Source organism: Pecten maximus, chromosome 16 (assembly GCF_902652985.1).
Source record: "Pecten maximus chromosome 16, xPecMax1.1, whole genome shotgun sequence".
Lineage (NCBI taxonomy): Eukaryota > Metazoa > Mollusca > Bivalvia > Pectinida > Pectinidae > Pecten > Pecten maximus.
In genome coordinates, this window is record NC_047030.1 from 7,964,046 (window position 1) to 7,990,246 (window position 26,201).

At 35.5% G+C, this 26,201-nt stretch overlaps 1 protein-coding gene and 4 non-coding genes across 5 annotated transcripts; all 5 read right to left on the bottom strand.

Annotated features, from left to right (window-relative positions):
- Positions 1-4,011: 4,011 nt before the first annotated feature.
- Trnal-uag lies at positions 4,012-4,092 on the bottom strand. The gene has a single exon. It is a non-coding gene; the product is annotated as a tRNA-Leu (tRNA).
- A 3,935-nt stretch (positions 4,093-8,027) lies between these two features.
- On the bottom strand, positions 8,028-8,108 carry Trnal-uag. Its single transcript has one exon. It is a non-coding gene; the product is annotated as a tRNA-Leu (tRNA).
- A 2,084-nt stretch (positions 8,109-10,192) lies between these two features.
- On the bottom strand, positions 10,193-10,273 carry Trnal-uag. Its single transcript has one exon. It is a non-coding gene; the product is annotated as a tRNA-Leu (tRNA).
- Positions 10,274-11,593: 1,320 nt separating this feature from the next.
- Trnal-uag lies at positions 11,594-11,674 on the bottom strand. The gene has a single exon. It is a non-coding gene; the product is annotated as a tRNA-Leu (tRNA).
- A 3,690-nt stretch (positions 11,675-15,364) lies between these two features.
- LOC117345092 lies at positions 15,365-26,093 on the bottom strand. Its single transcript, XM_033908040.1, has 6 exons — positions 25,994-26,093; positions 24,532-24,637; positions 22,236-22,461; positions 21,222-21,374; positions 19,950-20,154; positions 15,365-17,984 (listed from the first exon to the last, which is right to left on the bottom strand). The coding sequence occupies exons 2-6, from the start codon at positions 24,634-24,636 to the stop codon at positions 17,945-17,947; spliced, it is 729 nt and encodes a 242-aa protein (XP_033763931.1). The 5' UTR covers position 24,637; positions 25,994-26,093; the 3' UTR covers positions 15,365-17,944.
- Between the last annotated feature and the right edge of the window lie 108 nt (positions 26,094-26,201).

Sequence of the window (26,201 nt, forward strand, 5' to 3'; positions counted from 1 at the left end):
AGGAATTATGCAAGATAGGAACAGATATATTGCATATGGGACGGAAAGCCTGCTGTTAACATGTTAGAGATTCACAGAGATATTCTTTTCTCCCATACTTCACAGGGTTATCCGGCGGTTGCTAGGGAAAAGATATAGAGGATATCTAAGTGTCTTCAGTAATACCAAATATATTTCACGAGTGGGGCTAATATTTTGATATTTTTCACGAGTGCGGAGCACGAGTAAAAAATATCAAAATATTAGCCACACGAGTGAAATATAAGTGGTATTACTGAAGACACTGTTAGATATTCTGTTTATTACATTTTTTATCAACGAAAACCCTACCCCGTATGCTAACTAAGACTACAGCGATAATTTGTAAACAAAAACAGTAGTTTCCCCTGTCCAGGTGCTGACATATATGTCAGGCTTTCTGATTGGTCAATTATTTTGGTATTTTCTAATCTTGAATTTGATTGGTCAAATTAGCAAAAGTGATATTTTTCACTAATGAAAAATATGATATTCTTCACTAGTGAAAAATATCACTTTTATAGAATAAATAATTTTGATATTTCACTAGTAAAAATGTAATAAAAATCGATCTTACACAGGGTGGGTAAAGACAGCCGGCACGCGCTATATGACGCTGCTCACAATAACGTAACGTCATCATTTTACATTGAGTAACCAAGTCGTAGATGATGACGTCATCAATTCTGACGCACATTCCAAGGAGCATTGAAGATGGCGCGATGAAAAACTTTCATAAAAACTTATGTTTGGTTGCCAGTATGTGAGAAAAATAATCAATCCCGGGTCTGTTCCGCGAGCAAGGATATCTCAACCCTCGTGTAAGAGTTTGGCTGGCCAGCACTCGGCAAGCCTCGTGCTGACTGGCCAAACTCTTACACTCGGGTTGAGATATCCCTGTCCACGGAACAGACCCGTGATTGATTCTTTTATTCTCTTACCCTGGACAGGGATATCCGCAGTTTTACCGGGTTGATATTTTCTTTTATCCTGCAACTGCCACCGCATTGTCGGAATACACCCACCGTATATATTTTTGCTGTATACGGCAGTGACGGAAAACAGCTGTATTTTGGAATCTTTGCACGTGCGTCAGTTCGACTGACCTACTTCAAAGTGAAACTACGTTTAAAAGGCGAACATATTTCTATCATTTTTGACACCGTTTCACTTCAAAATGATTATTTTTATGACTGTTGCAGGATAAATAGAATACATGGTCAGTGTCTTTAAATATAAGCTGTATTTTTGGCTCGGGACAGAAAGACAAAACTTTTGTCTTTCTTTACCCTCGCCAAAATACAGCTTATATTTAAAGACACTGACCATGTATTCTCTATACCTCACCCTAGGGAAAAGACAAGCTACATGTGCTCTTTCCACGTTCTCAGCAATTGTATTTCGTCACGTCAACAATACCATGACGTCACGGCAACAGTACAATGACGTCACGTCGACAATTCAATCACGTAACGTCAACATTTCTTTGTAACGTCAATATTAGATACATAAGAGGGTAAACAGGGTAAGAGAAAAATAATCATTCACCCTCATGGAAGTGAGACGGGAATCTCAACCCTCGGGGTAAGATAATTAAGCTACCAAACACTCGACAAGCCTCGTGTTTGGCAACTTAAGAATCTTGTTCGGGTTGAGATTCCCCTGTCCCACCCCCAAGGGGGTGAAAGATTATATCAATCACTCAGTCACACTGTTGTGTACATCAATATGTCAGCAAACAGTACAATAATACAATCATATGGTAGGAACCTAGGACACTGATAGGTATGGGCCCCCAATAGTTTGTCAGCTTACTCGCATGGCAACCAAGATGGCCTTCTTCACGATTCAACAGGATGACTATATTCGTGGTTCAAAATAATGACCATCTTCGTGATTAAATAGGATGGTCACTTTCGGGATTCAAAAGGATGACTGTCTTCGCGATTCAACAAGGTGACTGTCTTCGCGATTCAAAAGGATGACTATCTTCACGATTCAACAATTAGACATTCCTTGCGCTTCCACAGGATGACCACCTTTGCGCTCCAACAAGATGGCAATCATCGTGATTCAACAGGATGACTATCTTCGCTATTCAAAAAGATGATCATATTCGCGATTCAACAGGATTATTATCTTAGCGATTCAACAAGATGATCATATTCGCGATTTAACAGGATGACCATCTCCGCGATTCCACAGGATGACCACCTTCGGATTAGTATCTTCGCGATTCAACAAGATGACTATCTTCATTATTCAACAAGATGGTCATCTTTGCTATTCAACAGGATGACTATCTTCGCGATTCCACAAGATGACTCTCTTCGCGATTCAACAGGATGCCCATCATCGCGATTCAACAGGATTATTATCTTAGCGATTCAACAAGATGATCATTTTCACCATTCAACAAGATGGCCATCTTTTCTATTCAAAAGGATGACCATCTTTGCAATTCAACAGTATGAATATCTTTGCGATTTAACAAGATGGTCATCTTCGCGATTCAATGCCACCACTTTCGATGCTCTATATTTCTTTAAAATATGTCATGACAAAATTGAAGTCTCATAATTTGATATTTGATAGGATCTAGACCAGAAAACTTAGCCAATCGCTAGACTAGGTTAATGTAGTCTTAATTTTGATCTATGTTCTACCAAAAGAAAATTAAAATGAAAATATTTTGAAGCCTTATTAAAATCTGGTTTTCATATCATGTTGTGGAACCCGTCAAGTTAGACCTACAGTGAGCTGGAGTGATCCGCAAAGTGTCATATGACCTGTATTTATTCACGACAGTTTTATTTAAATGTCATCTCCCCAACAGTTTACGTGACATTTCTGAAAATTATCGCTACTCAAGCCTAACAATTTGCCAAGGTTTGTATAGCATATTGAGGAAAACAAATCATATCTCTAGCATTGATACTGTTTATCATATCTATTTTTTAAATATTACATACAAATGTACCTGCAACGGCTAAGTCAGGATAGATAGTTAAATCTGGCTGCTCTCTACATGAATTCCAAATTCGGTTTAATAATTAAGCAAGCTATCACATTTGACAGCAATGGGATTCAAACCCTAGTTATATAGTAATCTAGTAATAATACAAAATGAAATGTTCTAGGAATGTATTTGCCCAGCAAAGTCAACTCGTTCAAATTATGTGCATTTAATAATTATATAACCTTAAAAACAGTGACTTATACCAATATATATTTTTAATAGATTTCCTTCTAAGTTCTTGTTGTCATGTAAAAAGAAAGCGGAATTTGTTTTCTACTTCTAAAAGGTCACAGTTATTAAAAATGCCGTTATTCCTGTCAATCATTTATACCCAACAGTTTCTAATGTTAGACTATACGCGGACAAAGTTTTTAAGATAACAATTCTGCGTTGTTTTGGTTAAGTTTTTGTTAGGTAAAACCACCAACCATATGCCGATATAGATCGTATTTACGATAAATACTCCACGAATTAAATAGATGTTGCTTTGCCTGATCGCCTATATTGTGGCTCTGTCACGCTTCCTGCACAAATGTATAAAAAATATAACTATGATCTACTAAGATACACGTTTGGGGTATTCGTTTGTATATTTAAATCAACTAACATTAAGGAAATGGAAGACAAAATCGTGGTACGAAGCATATTGCCCGTAAAACCTGCAATATGGCCACCTGCATGCTTTGTATAAAAATATATTTTCTACTGCCTCTGGATCCTTTAGAAATGTAATTGAATGCAGGTAAAAAATACCAAATCATATTCAGCTTATTTAACTAATATTCAACTGTGTGATTTTTTAACGATCAAACATATCACAAACCAATCTGTTAACCATTTGACATCAAAAAGGGTACACGTAATGTAAAGATCATTTATATTTTTGCCGCTTTATCCAATGGGGCGCCGAAAATCAGCATGTCTACACAGGAAACTTTTACTCTTTTTCTACTTTAAAAATTAAGAAAATAAACTGGCAGCGGTGGGATTCGAACCCACGCCTCAATGAGACTGGTGCCTAAAACCAGCGCCTTAGACCGCTCGGCCACGCTACCGATATAGTAAGCGACAACACTAATTGTATCTGGTATCATTACGTGACTATTTAAATCTTGCACAATTCAGTATATATATTTAATGTGAACACATCATCACATTTCATATAGATTATATAATTAATCTATACCAGGTATCTTATATAAAGATATATGTATATACATATATTGTTTTTGTCATGTTAAGCTGTGTGATGCAGTTTTATTTTGTAATTATAATTTTTCATTTAGAATAGCATAAAACTCATGATATATAAACTGTCGTCACGCAAGAGGATAACGATTCGCTTATATTACTTATTTCAGACATCATCACACACATACCTTACGTTATCAATCATCATATGAGTTCCTACAAAAGTAATTATTAGTAATTCACACATGCATACATTATCTATCAATCATCAAATACATTAATGACCATGTATGCGTTATATACAGTATACAATTATAGTTATCATATAATACACACATACAGTATTAACTTCAGTTATAATATATCAGTCACCGTGTATTATGATGATCTTAGCTGGCAGACAGTAAGATCATCAATCATTAGAGGAAAGGTAAGATATAATATAATATATTATAATATGATACAGTTTAATATAATATAATAAGTAATATATCGTATATCATCTTCCATCGAATGGTTGATGATCTTACTTCGCCTACCAGCTAAGATCACCATAGCATACAGTGTCTGATATGTTATAACTGAAGTTAAACAGTGTATTTGTGTATTACATGATATGGTATTACAAGCCTGGAGATGATATCTCTCTTTGTTTTGTCTCGATTTATATACGTTTACAGTAAGATAGAGATAACTGTATTTAAAATAGAAATATTTTCAAAAATCTAAGTTAAATAGGTAAAAAGCTTGCATACTGAATTGCATACTGAATGTGATGAAAATGAAATATCAACATTCCTCTTTGAAAAGAATATAGATTCCTGAATTGTTAAGTTGCCAAACACGAGGCTTGCCGAACCTGTAATTTTAACTGAAGATCAGTAGGTAGACAAGATGTGCAACACGGTTGATAAAACAGACAAAATAAATAGAATCAAACATATTTAATCTGCTGGTGCGCTGAGCGTGAGGATATCCAGCTGAAAAAGAGCCGCGCTGTGAATTTCTTTACGAGATAATGACATTCAAACTGACAGCTAAGAACTGATGGGTGTGTCATGCTACCGTGTCGAAATGTGGAGTTTCTACGTATTGGCATTAAAACGCCGACCATTGGCCTCACTATTTGTGTTTAAATATTAATTAAATACGAAATTTATATAATAAGTAAGATGTGTACTTGTGTAACTTTTATACAGGGATATCAGGTTAGTTCACTTAGACAGATCAATACACAGACAGATTTCCTATAATATCCGCTTGTGGTAGAAACCAGTATCATTGAGGCCTGTCCACAGGGGCTAGTAACGATATAAATGGGGAAAAAATGAAAAATAAGAAAAAAACGTACGCAATACATATAACATAACTATTATGTTATATGTATTGCGTACGTTTTTTTCTTATTTTTCATTTTTTTGGGGAAAAAATGAAAAATAAGAAAAAACGTACGCAATACATATAACATAACTATTATGTTATATGTATTGCGTACGTTTTTTTCTTATTTTTCATTTTTTCCCCATTTATATCGTTACTAGCCCCTGTGGCCTGTCCAACGAACTCCATTGCTGCTAATTCAATTTTGTTATATTTTGAAAACAACACATTAAAACGTTTTGCTACATCTACCTGTTTTCTATATGCTTTCATCACAAAATAAGATTGTGTAAGTTAAACTGCTGATGTCGATTAGAATAAAAGCCTGATAGTTGAAACACCATGATATGACTTGATATGTAGATATATAAGATTAGCAAGATCTTTAAATGTTTCAATTTCGATATTTCTTATGAAATTATCGATTTGTTCGTTATGGTATTGTTCTAAGTCCTATTAACACAGTAAAGTCACTTGAGGACAATACCCTTAAATGTGGCCTCTAAGAACGGTAACGTAACATTCTACCCACTCATATTACACAGACAACAGAAGATCCTTTAATGTCGAATTTGAAGGTGAGCATCAAGCAGAGAGTAAAACATATCGACTGCTAACGAGGGAAACAACCAAATATGTTTTTATGAAAAGCATTTTGATTAAGAACATGAGAAAATGTGATCGCCGTTATGATCTCATTTGAATATAAACAAATGCGACATGTTTAAGATGTGTGATTCACTTTAATATGCCTGTGGTATGACGGTTGGTGTCGTTTTGGTACCTTTGTTAAGATGTGTGATTCACTTTAATATGCCTGTGGTATGACGGTTGGTGTCGTTTTGGTATCTTTGTGTTGCTTTCTCCATACATTTGTACATGTTTCCCGTTTTTGAAGTCGCTGGTTTTAGGCACATGTCTCATTGAGTCGTGGGTTCAAATCCCACCTCTGCCACTCCAATTTTACTAATTTTTGAAATAACATGAGAACGTTTTGGTACCTCTGTTAAGGTCTTGCTTTCTCCAAATATTTGTGCCTTTTTCCCATTATCAGTATTTGGTAACAATTTATGTATGTGTAATATTGCTGATATCGCGACATGACTAGTCTAGATCTTGTAACCGTGCACTAACACCACGTGCTAATTATAACCGTTTACTGTAATATAATATCTAGATTATAACAGATACTATTGTTATTCGGATAGTCTATAAAAATCGGTACTTACTGCCCTACTCGAAGTTCAACTTAAAAGTTGGCGCGGTTAAGACATTTTCGCTTTTGTCGGTGTGTGACTGGGTAGGGAACCACACTTATTCATTCTTAAACGACCTAATTGTGTTAATCAATATGAGATTCCATCCCATTCCAATTTTGCTAATTTTTGAAATAGCATGATAACGTTTTGGTACCTCTGTTAAGGTCTTGCTTTCTCCAAATATTTGTGCCTTTTTCCCATTATCAGTATTTGGTAACAATTTATGTATGTGTAATATTGCTGATATCGCGACATGACTAGTCTAGATCTTGTAACCGTGCACTAACACCACGTGCTAATTATAACCGTATACTGTAATATAATATCTAGATTATAACAGATACTATTGTTATTCGGATAGTCTATAAAAATCGGTACTTACTGCCCTACTCGAAGTTCAACTTAAAAGTTGGCGCGGTTAAGACATTTTCGCTTTTGTCGGTGTGTGACTGGGTAGGGAACCACACTTATTCATTCTTAAACGACCTAATTGTGTTAATCAATATGAGATTCCATCCCATTCCAATTTTGCTAATTTTTGAAATAGCATGATAACGTTTTGGTACCTCTGTTAAGGTGTTGCTTTCTCCATACATTTGTGCCTTTTTCCCATTATCAATATTTTGTAACAAATTATGTATGTGCAATATTGCTGAAATCGCGACATGACTAGTCTAGAACCGTGCACTCAGACTACGTGTTAATTATAACCGTATACTGTAATATAATATCTAGATTATAACAGATACTATTGTTATTCGGATTTTACATATTCCTTCTTCTTGTCAAGTCTATAAAAATCGGTACGTGCTGTCCTCCTCGAAGTTCAACTTAAAAGTTGGCGCGGTTAAGACATTTTCGCTTTTGTCGGTGTGTGACTGGGTAGGGAACCAAATTTATTCATTCTTAAACGACCTAATTGTGTTAACCTATATAAAATAAAACATTACCATCCCAATATAGGCTTTCATGCTTAAAACAACATAACATTTTGGTTTGACTAAATATGCCTGATTGCGATTTCTAGACTATCTATCTCTCAGCAATGGCAAAAATAATTTTATTTTGTAATAAGGGAGTGCTCTTTTTCGACATTGGAAATCGTAGAGGTATATGAAGCTAGCGTTTTCGAGGTGTTATAAAAATCAACAAAATCAATATGGCAGCGGTGGGATTCGAACCCACGCCTCAATGAGACTGGTGCCTAAAACCAGCGCCTTAGACCGCTCGGCCACGCTACCTGTGTATACACGTACTGTCAGCTACTCCAAATATAGTTATATCAACTGACGCAATATCTAAAAGTTACACACTACTCACCGTGTCAATATAATACAAATAAGTAAGATATATGGATGAGCAGTATCGTCATCTATTATACACTGATATCTTGACAAACACTACGGTGATGATATGTGTTCTTAAATACATATAAACAAATATCATCGGATTAATGGGTTTACTTATGTATTGATAAATACGTTAATAACTATAGATGATATATCTTGGTACTTTTTATTACAAAATAACATTATCTGTATGTGCAACATTGCTGAATAAATGACTAGTCTAGAAACCGTGCTTCTATTAGTGATTTTATATCCAATATAAAAACAGAAAACTTTGTACATTGACATTTTTAAGCATGAAATTCCTGGTACGGTGCTGTTCTTTTTTTATAAAGATTAACACAATAAGTTGGTATAAGAACGAATAATCAGTTTTGCTCTCTACCCCGTCACATACTGACAACTAGCGAACATGTCTTGGCCGCCAGCGTTCGCTATGACGAAGGATATCAGTCCTGAAGTAAAATCTATAAAATCGGCACATGTCGTTTCAAAGTACGCGGTACAGACTAGCTCACCCTTGGTCAGTAAAATATATATAATATGACCATGAGTAGGGTGTTACGTAACTGTATCAATGTGTGGTATTTCAGAGTGATGACACTTTGTAATGTGACCGGGTGGGGTGTAATGTTACCCTGTCCACGTGTGGAATTTCAGTGTGAGGACACTATAGTTGTGAAGAGACCGGATAGAGTTAACATTGCCCTGTCCATGGGTGGTATTTCAATGTGATGACATTTTATAATATTACGAGTAGCGTGTAAAGTTACCGTGTCCATGAGTGTTATTTCAGTGTGATAACACTATATCATGTGACCGAGTAGGGTGTTACGTTACCATGTCCATGGGTGATATTTCAGTGTGATGACACTATATAACTCATTTTTCAGTGTTTGCTGTCGTCTCATCAATTTCCACTTAGATAGGTTGGTTTCCAAGTCAGATCAGGAGTGTTGCTCAAAGGTTAATGTATCAAACATGATATATACATGTACTCTAAAATATGAGTTATTTTACACTTGATATAATATACGTATTATCATATAGAACATCAATAACTTCTTCTGTTCCCATAAGATATCATGTAACTCTTGTTATTATACAAGATATGCATTGTATTTATATGTCATGTCATATTTAGGAGATATAATATCAAAATTAATCCAAAAATACAAAGTCATCATGACTTATTATACATTTAACAGTAAATGCATCCTAAGCATTTTATTAAAATCAGATATCAAGAGTTAGCGTTACACAGGTAGCGTGGCTGTGCCATCTAAGTCGCCGGCTTTAGGCACAAGTCTCATTGAGGCATAGGTTCAAATCCCACCGCTGCCACTCTGATTTTGCTAATTTTTGAAATAGCATGATAACGTTTTGGTATCTCTGTTAAGGTGTTGCTTTCTCCATACATTTGTGTCTTTTCCCCATTATCAATATTTGGTAACAATGTATGTATGTGCAATATTGCTGAAACGGCGACATGACTAGTCTAGAACCGTGCACTCAAACCACGTGCTAATTATAACCGTATACTGTAATATAATATCTAGATTATAACAGATACTATTGTTATTCGGATTTTACAGATTCCTTTTTCTTGTCAAGTCTATAAAAATCGGTACTTACTTTCCTACTCGAAGTTCAAATGAAAAGTTAAACGACCTAATTGTGTTAATCTATTTACAATAGAACATTACCATTCCAATAGGATTTTCATGCTTTAAATGTCAATGTGCAACAAAGGTTTCTGTTTTGATATTGGTTATAAAAATAACATACAGAAGCACGCAACATTTTGGTTTGACTAAATATGCCTGATTGCGATTTCTAGACTAGCTATCTCTCAGCAATGACACAGATCATTCTATTTTGTAATAATTAGAGAGTGCCCTTTTTTGACATTAGAAATCGCAAAGCTATTATGAAGCTAGCGCTTCCGTGGTGCTTTAAAAAATAAAAAATTAATATGGCAGCGGTGGGATTCGAACCCACGCCTCAATGAGACTGGTGCCTAAAACCAGCGCCTTAGACCGCTCGGCCACGCTACCTGTGTATACACGTGTTGTCAGCTACTCCAAATATAGTTTTATCAACTGACGCAATATCTAAAAGTTGCACACTACTCACTGTGTCTATAGAATAATGACGAAATACGACGAAAGATATGAGTCCTGAAGTAAAATCTATAAAATCGGTACATGTCGTTTCAAAGTAGGCGGATCAGGTGTGTTACTCAAAGAGGAATGTCGGTATTGTAGTTCAACAAGTTTAATATATTCTCTAAAGTAAGAGTTATTTGACTTAATACATAGAACTTGTAATAATATACGAGGGATGATTAATATGTTGTGCCCTCGTACATATTATCATATAGAAAATCCATAACTACTTTTGTACCCACATAAGATATCATGTAACATTTGTTATTATAAAAAGATATACATTGCATTTATATGTCTTTGGAATATTTGGAAGATATTATCAAAGTTCATCCAAAAATGAAAAGTCGGGAGAGCGTCAATTTAACACTAAATGCATGCTATAGATAACTGATATCTGGGATTCGAACTCATGCCTCAATGTGACTGGTGCCATTTTCATCTGGCTAATTTTATTAAATAGCTTATGCTAATTTTTAAAAAGCTTGATAACGTTTTGGCACCTCTGTTAGGGTACTGCTTTCTACAAACATTTGTGCCTTTTCCCCATTATCCATATTTGATAACAAATTCTGAAAGTGTAATATTGCTGACATCGCGAGATGACTAGTCTAGGAATTGTAATCGTGCACTCAAACCAAAATGAAACGGTACGTGCTAATAATATCCGTATAATATATATATATATATATATAAATCGGTACATGCTGCTCTGCTCACAGGCGCTTGCATAGAAAATGTGATTTTCAAAATTTTTTTATTTGACAGTGGTATGTGTAATCTGTTAAGCTATATTACACAGTACACATACCACTGATATCATTTTTTTTTAATTCTCATTTTCTATGCAAGCGCCTTTGGTTCTGCTCGACGTTCAACTTAAAGGTTAGCGATTTAGACATTGTCGCGTTTTGTCAGTATGTGACTGGGTAGGGAGTAACACCTATTCGTTCATAAACGACCTTATTGTGTTAATCAAGATGAAAGCTTGATATTGATCATAAAAATCACATAAACGTAACGTTTTTGTTTGACAAAATATGCCTGATTGCGAATTTTAAACAGCCATCTCTCAGCAACGGTACAGATAATTTTATTTTGTAATTAGAGAGTGCATAGAACGCTCTTTCGAACACACTTGAACTCGCAGAGGATTAGGGAGTTTTTTTTAGCGTTTCTGTGGTGTTTTAAAAATGAGCAAAATTAATATGGCAGCGGTGGGATTCGAACCCACGCCTCAATGAGACTGGTGCCTAAAACCAGCGCCTTAGACCGCTCGGCCACGCTACCTGTGTACACGTAAAGTCAGCTACTCCAAGTATAGTTATATCGACTGACGCAATATCTAAAAGTTACACACTACTCACTGTGTCAATATAATACAAATAACCAAGATATACGGAAGAGCATTATCGCCATGATACACTAATATCTGGACAAAAACTACAGTATGATATATGTTCTTAAATACACTTTTTTTAGAATTGGCCGCAGTTCTTTAATCTAATTTACATTCTTTATGCTGATTATGATAAATGAAAAATTTCAAATAATAATTACATTTCGCAGAATTCTTTGTGTGAATATATAAGCAAAGGTGAGCGGAAGAAAAACTACTTCGCCAAAACGACAATAGATAAATGTATCATCGGATAAATACAGAAAAATGTAGGTTTATTTATGTACAGATAATTACGTAAACTATCGATAGTATATCTTGGGATTTTAATTACAAAATAAAATTATCTGTATGTGCAACATTGCTAAATAGATGGCTAGTTTAGAAATTGCAATCGTGCATATTTAGTCATATTACGTGCTACTACTATTCGTGATTCGTGATCCAATATAAAATTAACAGAAAATTTTGTACTTTGACATTTTAAGCATGAAATTCCTATTGGTATGGTGCTGTGTTTTTATATTGTTTAACACAATAAGGAACGAATGATAAGTTCGGCTCTCTACAAAATCACATACTGACAACAAGCGAAAATGTCTTGACCGCCAGCGTTCGCCAATGTAACGAAATGTGTGAGTCCTGAAGCAAACTCTATAACATCGGTACATGTCGTTTCAAAGTAGGTGGCAAAGACTAGCTACCCTTTGTCAGTAAAATGTTACCCTCGGTAGGGTATTACGTTACTTTGTCCAGGTGTGATATTCCATTGTGATAACACTATATACGCATTTATAATTACGTTATATAGATAGCGTATCTGTACTTAACCAAAGGTTTTATCCAATGATATTTCTTTATATGTATTTAAGAACAGATATCATCACGAGTTTTTCATATATAAATGTAAATTGATGGCGGCAATGTTCTTCCGTACTATTGTATTGTCTTATCTATAGCGCGTGATATCCAATAACCCGGATGTTTATAATACTTTGCTTTACTTTTGTTTGTTCAACCACACTCTGCTAGTGCATGGTAGGAGTATCTTAAAAAAAAAAATAAATAAATAAAAAAAAAAAAAAAAAATAAAAAAAAAAAAAATTCCAAAAAGGTACAGTCCAACTTATAAAAGGCATCATCGATACTCATCGAGTTACGATCACATACCTTTCTACCCATATGTGATCATAACTCCTAGAGTATCGAGGGTGTTTGAAAGTTTCTCTCATATCTCGCCATGTTGGATAGAGTTTGCCCATGTAAGATAGCTATGTAAGATAAATCTATCTTACATAGCATTTCACGCGCGCGGATTAATCTGCGTTCAAGGGGGACAACTCTCACAACGTCGTCTGCTTGTGTTCACATCCGACAGTCCTTATCGTCGGTGTCGGTTTTGAAACGTTGGACTTAACTATAAAAATACATACATTCTTAGATAAATATATATCATATCAGCAGTAAATCAATAGGGCTACACGGTTAAACGATTAGACATTTCATCTGAGCGAACATATAACTCCGTTACTGTAACAAACAGTTAGACTACGCCTACAGGCCTGTTGTAACAGTTACAGTACAATACAGACTTGCCTACCCGACAGATTTGTCATTTGTCATTAAAAACATGTAAACACACACAATCACCTGGCAATGACAGGAAGTAAAATAAAAGCCATACATAAAAAAATATAAAAAAAGAAAATGTCAAACGTCACAACCTATGAAATGGTTCCGTTTGCGTCAGCAGGGGGCCCTGGAATTTGTTTACTCTACGGTACTGTCAGTAACTGTTAGGCCTACTCAGTAACCTGTGTATTTGGAAGTTGGGAATTGGCTCTTAAATGAACGAACATTCGGTAAAAATGACACCCCTCGATGTTCATATAAAAAATATTTATTTCAATTGTAACTCAGAGTCTATATTTGTGTAGAGTAACCATGAAAACTAACTGCCATCCTAGCCTTTCAATATGATCATCGTTAGCCTATCGACTGACCTACCTTCGTCATTCCATCAAGACAACCGGTTAAACACATATAATCCTATGTCACAGAAAAGATCGAATACTCGTATAGAGTCACTGTTCGCTGGTTCACACACGAAGTTGCCAAAATCACAGTGAATTTAAAATTACCAGCCACGAAACATCGCCGCGTCATGGCGATCGAGATCGACATCACTCTCATTGAACTATGAATGGAATTCCAATGACAGTCGTGACGTCATGCAGTGACGTAGTATTTTATAAAAAAAAATTTGACTTGACATTTAAAAGTACAGTGTGTTCTGTGAAATGATTAAATATGTCGAGGTGAAAATCAAATTATATGTGAAGTTGGGAAACTCATTTCAGCGTTGGCTTTCAGTATTGTTGATAGAACTTCTTTTTCTCGGATGTTGACAATTTGATCACGGCCACGTAAAAGTCGGTCAAGTTACGGTAATTTTTATCGGCGAATTGTTCATTCGTTCATAACTTAACCACAAAATGAATGAAATTTGTGTGCAAACATCGTTTGCCAAAAATAGGGTGTGATCTTTCAGAATATCATAAGTATATTTAGTAAAAACGTCAAATAAAGAAATTAAAAAATTGAAGAAAATGGATGGCTGAGGGACACTTTCGCCAGAAATTCGGTAATGATATGAGAGAAAAAGACTCTTTCATTATGTGTGTATGTAGGATAGGGATATTCCACCCTCGGGATCACAAAATGTGGTAAAACCCTCGGCAAGCCTCGGGTTTCACCACATTTTGTGACCCCTCGGGTGGAATGTCCCTATCCTACATATACACATATGAAAGAGTCTTATAATATTAGTCTTCAATAGTAATTTTCATTCAGGGTATAAACAGAAACCTTCAGTCAAGCCTGTAGTTGTGAAAAATTTTGAAAATGATAAAATGTGTTTCATCGAATCCCTCGTCCAGTAGTGTACTGGTCAACACGAAGTATACCAGGAAAGAGGGATCTCTCAAAGTATGTGTCTCTTACAGGGGAAAACAGAAAAGGAATCAGCATAATGTGCGTTTCAAATTCCTGTGGAACAAAAAGTTTCCTAATTGATATCACGTGATCAACAAATTCATTCTTAAACGAAATTGTGATATCTGACAACGAGGTAAGTATCTAAATAAGTATCTAAAAGTCCTGATATCAATTAAGCTACATCTGACCTGGAATGAACATTTATTAGGAATACTGATAATTTTATAACTAATAGAATCTTTCATCCACTTCGGAGCAGGACAAAGTATCTTCAAGCTTCTCAAGTTGCCAAACACGAGGCTTGCTGTACGTTTGGAAGCTTAAACATATTACCCTGAAGGGGTAATAAATTTTGTGTTTAAAATACATAATGTACTATGTACCAACACAAAGACGACTGATGGAATCGTTCATCCATTCGGGACAAGACAAGGGATCTCAACCCGAGGGCAAAGATTCTCACGTTGCCCTACACGAGGCTTGCCAGCTAAAGAATTTTACCCTGAAAGTTGAGAGAATAAAATATGTGTTTTCATTCTATGACAGCTTGTGGACCAGAATTTACATATAGACAAAGACAAATATACGATGTAACAATAGGTTTATTAAGGTAAATAGCAAGCACTTGCTTTTTTATTCAAGGACGATAAAAATAATTTCATTTTTTTAATGCTTAACATACACACGTGATGCTGAACAACAAATGTAACTTTAAAATTATATCTCGATATTTCCTCAAATCTGTCTTTCCTAACAAGTAACACAATATATTCCGTTAAACATTTGCCATACGTCATGTTGTTATAACAAATTTAACATTTCATAATTGTACGTCCTGTTAAAACCAGTATAATGTAATTGGTAAGAAAATCAATAGGTATGCTTTCAATATGAAAACTGATTTTGGTCTACATAATTGATAATTGTTAATTTCTTATACATTAAATATACAACCAGTAGATCTATCCTGTACCTATATTCTCGCCAATATATACCTAAACTATTTATCCCCAATGTTATCATTTACACAATAGGATGTCAAAGCATCACATTATGTCATTAATTAAAAATATGTTAAGACTACTCAAATTTTAATTCAATCTAAAAAAGCAATAGCTAGCGCAAGATGCGCAAAGTAAAGCTATCAAGAAGGCAAGATTGAACTACAACTAAGAACATAAATTATTCACGGTTTCACGACTCGAAATTGTTGGATATGGAATTTATTTCACACTCGTAAGTTATTTTTTAAAAGTTGCAAAAAACACTCGATAAAGCTCGTGTCTTTTGTAACTTTTAAAAAATAACTTACTCGTGTGAAATAAATTCAATATCCAACAACCACTCGTTGTGTAACCTCTATTTATTAAAGCTAGTATTGTAAGACATTAACAATCGGGTCCCACGTATGATTTTTGTTAACCAATAGTGTTATGACAATCAAATGACAACAGAATTGCATATTATGTTTATACTATCTGGTTAACTGTCGTCATTGTATGACAAAATCTACTAACATTCCTCTAACAACGTCTATGGTGATGTTCAGGGGAACACAGACAAATAAATCGAGTGAATACCTCTTACCATCGACACATTACGACATTTAGTTGATTCCTCGTTTTTTAGGTCTGCTCCTGAGAGACTTACTCAGCTCTGGATTAAATCTCTTCCTTTCCGTCGATAGGTATAGTTATTACAAATACGAGGGTTTTGTTAGTTTGGAAAGTTGATGATAAAACTGTTATATTATACTACGAAACAAAACTCAAGGCAAGTGTTTGATTTTAGTATAAGCACCTTCTAAATGTTTTTAAACTGATCTCTGAAAAAAGTGTATTAAGGGTCACCTTCCTTTAGCATATTGATAGAATGTCTCCATAGAGAGCGAGAAGTGAGCGGGAGGTCGCTAGGCAGAGTATTTTCATTACTCCTTCATATTATATAAGGAATATGGTATAATGCCTGTGTTGAATATATGTGACATCAGGTGATTTTATAATGATGTTTTCTACTTGAAAATGTACCTGAGCCAGCATTGTGTTGAGTATTCCTCTTATTGTGTTCTGACAGAGCTTCATGGCGTTAATGTATCAATTATGAAATTACAAACTACAATTGTATAAATTATACCTCTTTGTAATTCATATTGTCCATGACTTTTTATCTAATATCACTGCCCTATTTATCGTTATCTAGACAAGAAAATCATTTATATCAAAATATTATACTTAGATGATTATTACTCTTGTCTATGAATCTACAGTCTAATTGAAATTATAAGAAAAAATGCATGTACAAAAACACAGGGACCTGGCACAAGTTTCCAACCCATTCTCCTTGTTTATGTATTATAGTATCTTATATATATAATTAGACCATGGGTTGGGAAATCATGCCAAATCCCTGTGTAAATAATCTATCGGCGATATCACAAACGGGCGAAAGATCGACAAGGTTATATTAATGAGGTATTCATATGTACGACAAAAACACATTATACCTGTATATACACACACTTGGATAACAACCGAAATTTCACTATTTGGCACATCTTAGTTGTTTGCATATCTTGTCCACGTGTCAAATAGTGTAAGTATAACAACGGTTTATCAAACAGGTTCATAGATCAAGTAATATGATAATATATACAAACGTATATCTATTTAGATAAAACACGTGTCTGGGTGAGTTGATATGTCAATGGATGTTATTATATCACCGGCCTTCATTTCAATACATCTCATAAATATTCGTCATAAATAGTTATTATTTGGTATTTGAAACTTTGAAGGCAACATCGCAATGATGGATTAAAATAAAGTCACATACAGATACGGAGTTACTGCCACGTAATGTTCTGATTCTAAGCCCGTACCTTGCACATACAAAGTGTTTGTAAAATAATGTAAATCACAATTACATCAGATCCACATCCGTTTCCACATATGGTTCTCATACAGAAAAATTTCCATTCTTAAATCCCGTTGGCCGATTACTGGATTTCGCATTGGCCAATAAAATCTCCTTTGAAATCTGATTGGTTAAATCCCAAGTGGTGAATACTACGTTTCCGTTGATTGGTTAGGATCTCACATCCATTGCACATTGGGTAATATCACAGTATAACGTACCAATTAAAAGGTCAGTGTATTAATTATTCCTTATGCAGTGTCCTCTATATATGTTTTCACCCTCTGGCGCCTGCAAAAACAAAACAAAACATGTCTTTAAAATTTTAAATTGACATTTTTCTATGTAACATTTGTTCGCATTCGTCGCCATTGTCAAAAATAAAGTTAATACTGTAATACCTACAAACAAATCAATAATAACTATGTACACTTAGAAAATTCTGTTTATATCCGGTTATCAATTGGAAGATAAAAACCACATTGTGTTATTTTATATACAGGTATAGTATGTACATATAGAAAATTAAGATAATACAAATATTATATACTAGTAAACGAAACAGTGACTTCAAATTGTTAAAACAAAGGTAAAACATAAACAAAGTATAGATTTTCAAGGAGACACTTGAAAATGTAAATGTGAAAATAGGACCAGATGTTACGGAATGATGAGCGTACAGTTATATGTACATATATGTAGTGATAATATAACGAAATGATACATGTATATCGATAACAATGATGATAAAATTTGGCAACACAACGGTTCAATTATATTGGGAAACGATAAACAGTGATGTGTCTTGCCACACAAAATTTACAACACAACACACAATTTCTTAAGACACTTTAAACAGTGTATATCTTGATAACGATGATGATAAAATGTGGCAACACAACGGTTGAGTTATATTGCGAAATGATATACAGTGAAGTGTCTTGCCACACAAAATTTACAACACAATACACAACTTTTTAAGACACTCTGAATAGTGCTGTACGTACTAGTAACAGCTGCTTGACGCCCTGTGTCCGACATGAAGGTGAAAAGGTATAACATGTATGTTAGTACAGGGTCAGGTATATAATGGACGGTAGAAACAGGGACACATTATCACATCATAACAATATTAGTACCAGTACAGTTCCAGGCGCGGATCCAGGAATTTGAAAAGGGGGGGGGGGGGGGGGGGGGGGGGGGGGGTCCAGAAATTTAGTGATAAGGCTCGCGCAGCCATAGGCGCGAGCCGAATTTTTTTTGGAGAGGGGTCTGGGGCCAAAATTTCGGAAAATTATAGCAAATTTTGCAATATTTCGGGGATAAGATTTTCGATAAACGGGAGGGGGGGGGGGGGGGGGGGGTTTAAGGCTATAAAAAAAATTCTCGTCCGAAAAAGGGGGGGGGGGGTGTCCTGACCCCCAGGCCCCCCCTTCCTGGATCCGCTAGTGAGTTATCTTACAATTTTATATGGTTTCGATGATTAATAAATATATACATAGCCAATATCTAATTCTTAACCAATTTATCAATCTGAATTTTCCTTAATATTAATACCCGTTTTGTCTTCCAGTTTTATCATTTTCCATCTGTTTGTTAGTAGCAAACATTTCGTTATCAATGCAACATCCACATTTTCAAGTATAACACTCATTTCCATATATCTGTAAGGGTCATTTCTATACAGTTGTATAATTTAAGTACAAAATTAATGTCTTCTCAATATTTTGGTAATTCAATAGGCCTTCTGTTTGTATACACTTGTAATCCCTAACGAGCTGGCGTTTAGGAAACACCAGTGAGTATATTTTCTACAATAATAAATCATAAATGATTAAAATGGAATTTCCTTTACTGACTAACAATGAAATAAAGGTTAAGGGGAATATTGATCAATGACATTAAAACAAGGCTATTGCTAAAATAAACAAGGGACATTATATCAAAGTTTTATTTAGCATGATATGTAAGTTTTAAATTTCTCTATATAAAAATTGGCATTAAATCTAGGGTTTAATGGATAAGCAACAGACATCATAGCAAGGTTTTACTGTATATAAATGAGGGGGCATTATATCAATGTGTTATTCTTCAAGATTAAAGCTACATTGCTCTTGGTAAGTTTAAAAGAAAAAAGGTTGTGAGTAACTGACTATAATCTAAACCTATAATTAAAGCTACATTATATTTTCAGAAATTGTCCATCGCTAGAATCTCCTATTTTTTATTATATTTGTTACATAATGTATTACTTACGTGTTCATCATAGGTTCTAGTTTAGTCTGTAAAGCGAATCTGTCGGTATACTCTGAATACACTGGATATCTTCCTTTCCTCTGGGCAATGCCTTCCTGTTCTGAATTCCTGAGTGACTGATATTCAGACTTTGTCTTTGGTTGTATTGACTCCAAGATCCCAGTACGATTCAGAGGCACAGTAGATCCAAACCATGTTTTTGTATCTGAAGTTAAAATGTTCATCAACTTTATTATAAATGTCATTGCCATTTTTTTATCTTTATTTTTTTTTTTTTCAATTTCAATTTAAATTCTCTTTAATTGTTTGAATATAATTTGATGGTTTTAATTTATTCTGTTAACTAAAAACAGAATAGATCTCTTGAGACAAGTTTCCATTTGGAGAATTTTTACAAATCATGCATTTGTTATGTTGGGAACATAAAGCATAAAGGGTATCATAAAAGGTACTTAATTATAGATGCTTTTAACTTTAGAGTTATACAAAGATGAGTTTTAAAAATTTTAAATTGAACCATAATAATCTGATGGATTTCATTTTCAAGGTATCCATGTTTTTGATGATTTTATTCTAGTTTTAAAATAGGGAAAAATATAACCCACCAAATTTGATGAAACCGAGCAATAGTCATGTAGGCAGTACTATCGGCCAAAGTATGCTCTTCATTTATTATAAAAACACTTTTGAAAACTACGGTATAGTTTTGATAAATAAGGTCCCCCAACATCAATGTCCACATTGAGGAAGATATCCTGTGTAGATCTAGAGGACCCTAGCTAGCTAGTAGAAAGTACTCCATATCACTGGGAACTTTGTAAATGTGGCTCACATCACAGATCACTCAAAACTCCATAAATGTAACTCACACCACATCACCTTGGACGTGAGGTAGCATTGCATTCTCCTGAACTTCAGTAAAACAAGGAGTCTAAAAAGGCATTGTTTCAATCATATGTATAATTGTTTTCCTTTTAGATATAGGATAGAAGTTTTTGTTTCTTCTGTGCCTTTCAGATTAAGTTTTTCGAGTAAATGAAATATTCGAATTCCTTACATTATTCATACATATATCAGAACAGATTGCCTGTCATTGTTTTTCAGCCCTCCAGGAAGAGTCTTGGCTTCACTTCAAAAATATTATTTAATGAGCGCAACCTAGTGAAGAGAAATGGTACTTAGGCAGGTACTCCAATATCAGTCCTACATCTACCAGAGGTAAAGAGTGAAACACACCTGAGGAGTCTCGATTGTACCCTAGTTATTACTTACTAGGGTTTCTCATGAGATAGTAGCCATCACCAGGTCGCCCGTAGGTAGTGCTCACAAAGCCTGGTTCGTTTGTTGGCTGTCTCCGGTATAATTCTGTATTGACAAATCTGTTGTTATCCTCTCGGCCATTAAAATGCTGTACAGTTCTCATGCCTAAAAAAAAAATACAGATTTTGATTAATAGGCATAAAAATATAATAATGAATGTGAATCTATTATATCATTTAATAAAATAGACACACTGTCTTTATACTAGTGTATTTTTCTAAATAAAATATACAGATTTTACATAAGAAAGAATCTGATAAAATTTCAAAACAATTTCAACATTGTCATGCTTTTTCTGCTGCTATTGACTGTAAATATTTTACAGGAAAAATTACTTTCATTCTATTAACACAGCAGCATTGCATTAAATTCTGATCAAATCAACTTTTGTTTGTCAAATTATTTTGAATAAGAGGAAGAACCCCTGGTCTTCCTGACCTTTCCTCCAAATAGGAAAAAACATATGCAGAGAAAAAAAGGAATTTGTTGACAGAAATCGTCTCCTCCCTTAGTGTAAAAGTTTAGTACCTTATTTATCCTCAAATAAGCCCCTCTCCTAGTGTAAAAGTTTAGTACGTACCATATTTATCCTCTCATAAGTCCCCTCCTCTAGTCTACAAGTTTAGTACCATATTAATCCTCAAATAAGCCCCTCTTCTAGTGTAAATGTTTAGTACCTTATTTATCCTCTTATAAGCTCCCTCACAGAGTGTAAAAGTTTAGTACCCTATTTTTCCTCTCATAAGTCCCATCCCCAAGTGTAAACTTTAGTAAAGCATTTATACTCTCATAAGCCCCCTCCCCAAGTGTAAAAGTTTGTATTAAAGTTTGGGGAGGGTTTATTTGTGAACCACTTTTAGCTAATATACCATTTTTGAATTGATGATTCTGCAAAATTGAAGAAAGGGGCTTATTTCCCGGAAAGAGTTTATTAACCAAAAATTGTGTTATCTATTTTCTACTTACCAACTTTGTCTGGCCCCCATCGTTCAGCAGCTCCGTGTCGGACTGTGTTGTGGAGTTCCGGGGGACTCCTGTTCCATTGATAGTCTATATAACAGTACGGCTGGGACTTAGATATCCCCCGTACCAGGTGTTGGTTCATGTCCTTGGCGTACCGATCACGGTACCAGCCTGTCATTGGGTAGGGTTTGTTATTACCCTGGCTGTTCATAAAGTATGCCTGGGGGTCCTGGAACACAAGAATCAGCATGTCACAGGGGCTACATCTCTGACAAATAGTAATTATATTGGTTGGAAACAAGAAAAGATTATTTATTAAAAGTGTAGTAAAGGTAATTTAATAGATTATCTTAAGCTAAATACGAACTTTTCACTTTTTTACTACCTTCCAAATGTTTGAGGTTTTTTTTTCATTTTTTTTTTCATTTGAATCTAAAGTGCATGGATAATAATAAATTGTATCCCAAAGAGAGACCCATTTTGCATGCCTCAATATTTTTTTTTGTAACTTTTGGTTGTGTAAGTGATCATTATTAGGAAGTATAGTTGTGTTGATCAGATAAATTTCTATTCCGTGAATGCCATTTTATACATTTTCGTAGCAAGCAGTGTCTAAATTTTTGCCAATGTAGTATCTTAAACAGATGGAGCAAAGACAATAGTGAGTATCCAAAACCAAAAAATAAATGGGGGATCGAAAACACAGGTACAGTAAGTTTAACATAGGAGATGTAATTTTTTGTGAGCTAAAAGTTTCGCCAAGAGTCCTCAAAGAAGAAGAAGAAGGTTCTGAGGAGGAGAAGAAATAATGGGGAGAGGGAGTAATGAGGCTGGGAGCTAGAGTATTGATAAGGGGCAGCAGAGGCAATGAAATGAGGACTAGGGACAATGAGGTGGGGGAGCAGGGGTAATGAGATGGATAATAAGGAGGGGAAGCAGGGGTAATGAGGTGAGAAAGCAGGGGCAATCAGGAGTGGGAAGAAAGGATAAAGATGTCAGAAGACCTCACAGTGAGGTGTGGGAGCGGGGACAGTGATATGGGGAAGTAGGGGTAATGAGGAGGGGAAGCAGGGACAGCGAACTGAGGAGCATGGACAGAGAGGTGGGGAGCAGAGGTAGTAAGGTGGCGGAGGAAGGGCAATGAGGTTGGGGAGCAAGGGCAATGAGGTGGGAAGAGGGACAGAGATGGAGGAGAGGGACAATAAGGTTGGAAGGAGGTACAGTGAGGTGAGGAGCAGAAACAGTGAGGTGGGGGAGCTGGCAGCAGGGGTAATGAGGTGGGGAGCAGGGACAGTAAGGATAAGGTTGGAAGGGGACAGTGAGGTGAGGAAGCGGGGGTTATGAGGTGGGGAGCAGGGACAGTGAGGTGGGAGGAGCAGGGGTTATGAAGTGGGGAGCAGGGACAGTGAGGTAGGGGGCAGGGACAATAAGGATGAGGTGGGAAGGGGACAATGAGGTGGGGGAGTGGGGGTTATGAGGTGGGGAGCAGGGACAATGAGGTGGGAGGAGCAGGGGTTATGAAGTGGGAAGCAGGGACAGTGAGGTAGGGGGCAGGGACAATAAGGATGAGGTGGGAAGGGGACAGTGAGGTGGGGGAGCGGGGACAGTGATGTTGGGGGGGGGGGGGCAGGGGTGATGAGGTGGAGAAGCAGAGACAGTTAGCTGAGGAGCAGGATCAGAGAGGTGGGGAGTAGAGGTAGTGAGGTGAGGAACAGGGGCAATAATATGGAGGGAGCAGGGACAGTGAATGGGGGGGGGGGGGGGCAAGAGAAGTGAGGTGGGGAGCAGGGGTAATGAGGTTGGGAAGCAAGGACAGTGAGGGAGTAGGGGGGACAGCAAGGGGGGTAGCAGAGACAATGAGATGGGAGAACAGTGACATTGAGTTCAGTAGAGGGAGGGCAGTTGTAATGAGGTGGGGAGCAGGGAAATTTAGGTGGGAGAGCATGGACGCAGGGTGGGGGGTGGGGGGGTGGGGGGGGGGTGGGGCAGTGGTAATGAGGTGAGGATTAGGGAGAGGGAAGTTGGAGAGCAATAGAAATAGTATCAATGATGTGGGGAACATTTGCAATGAGCTGAAATTTATTTATTTAAAGGGTTTTATGTCCGCTATTACCGCCTTACGGCCTTTCAGCCGACGAGCTTGAAAACATAGGAAACATAGAAATGATGAGACAATGACAAAGAAACGGAATTACCCAATGTCAGGTAAAGTCAGGAGGAGAAAGAAAGTAAAAATCTAGGATAATCATAAGTAGCTTTTACAGGAAGATCATTGTGTATAGGAAATACAATACCTTACCTTTTTCAAATTCTTTATCTGGATATCAGTGAGTGTTGTGTAAGGATCCCTAGGTGTCCGAGGCCGTTTAGTAATCATGTCCATACCGAGGTCCTGGGTAGCCATCCTGAAATATAAGACAACTTAAACATGAACATACATGTATCTCTAAATATTCAGACATTGGCTCTAGTTGGAAACATAATACATGTACAAAAAAAAATTCCAGATGTTATTTTCTAACATTGAATAAACATAGTATTATTTGATATATATAATTACTATGAAATTGTTATGATTTAAGTGAAAGTTGATTACTAAATGTATCATTTTTATCTTTTACAAACAAAGACCTATTTATTACTGGTTTCAGTTTTGTGAAAAAAAGGGCAATATACATTTTGAGAAGTTTACACAGTGAGATATAGGTAGTTTTCACAGACACCACAGTTGGCATAATTAGCTGATTATTTGCTCAGACGACATCAATGTAAACTAACTAGTAGTCTGTGGTGATGTATAGTGTTCTTTTTTCTTATGAATCCTGTACACACACATACTGACTCCAATAACAAATCAGTGAACCATGCAGCAGCATCTTGTATAATAGAAGGAGCAATACCATGACCACAGCTAAAATCTAACGATTCAGTGACAACAAATATCATGTATTAAAGCCATTGGAATTTGAAATTACTGCATTGCCATTATTAGTTGTTTTTAATTAGGTTTCAAAGGCAGGTAATAATATTGTTTCATTTTACGATCAGTCAGGATGTCATATTTTTCAAGTTTGCATGTAACTTAAATTTATGTTAACCATTAATTAGAATATAAAAAATTAAAGCCAGGTGATGGGTCAATCAGATGTTTTTGATTTCTTTTGCTATGGCAAATACACATGTGTTCTATTACCAAAATGCAATGATCAAAATCTGACTTTTAAAAGCTATATCCTCTATAGCTTTAATTCTTTTCTTATATAAAAGTACATGGATATCTTTAATTACCATCAGCCTAAAGGGGAACTTCCCAGCAATTTATGCAAATGAGGTGACCTGAACTTGCAACTTTTACAATTTAGCATTAATCAGAAACACATATATAATCTTAATTATAAGCTTTATTCTCATTAATTATTATTTTATATCTATAATTAGTATCTTAATTTGTTTTTAATTGTTTCAAAAGTGTTCTAATAAAAATTGTATTTATATATTTTCGAGACATATATATCAATTAGATAAAATTACAGCAGTTGTGGTAATTGATTAATTAATAGTAAACCAAATTTGATATGCATCTTTTATTGATACATTTGGATGGTACCTACATGTATCATGTAACGTTACGTGTCAATTAGCAATAATTTTGGCAGGTGCCCGTTTCCATTAGTAAGGTAACTCAATTAAGACATCAAGACCGTGACGTGATCTTTTTTTATATGTCACAGCAAGAATACATATGCAAGGACATCACTTACCTGGCAATGTTTACTCTTAACGTTTAACAGATCTATATCAGTGCTTTAGACGGTTATATTAAACCGGAAGCTACAAGTGTTGTTGCTACAACCATTTTCGTCTACCTGACAACGGCATGTTAAAAAGTTATATTAAATAAAGCTATTTACACTAGTTAAATTTGAATAGAAAACTATTTCAGAAATGATCATATGTCGTGTCAAAAAA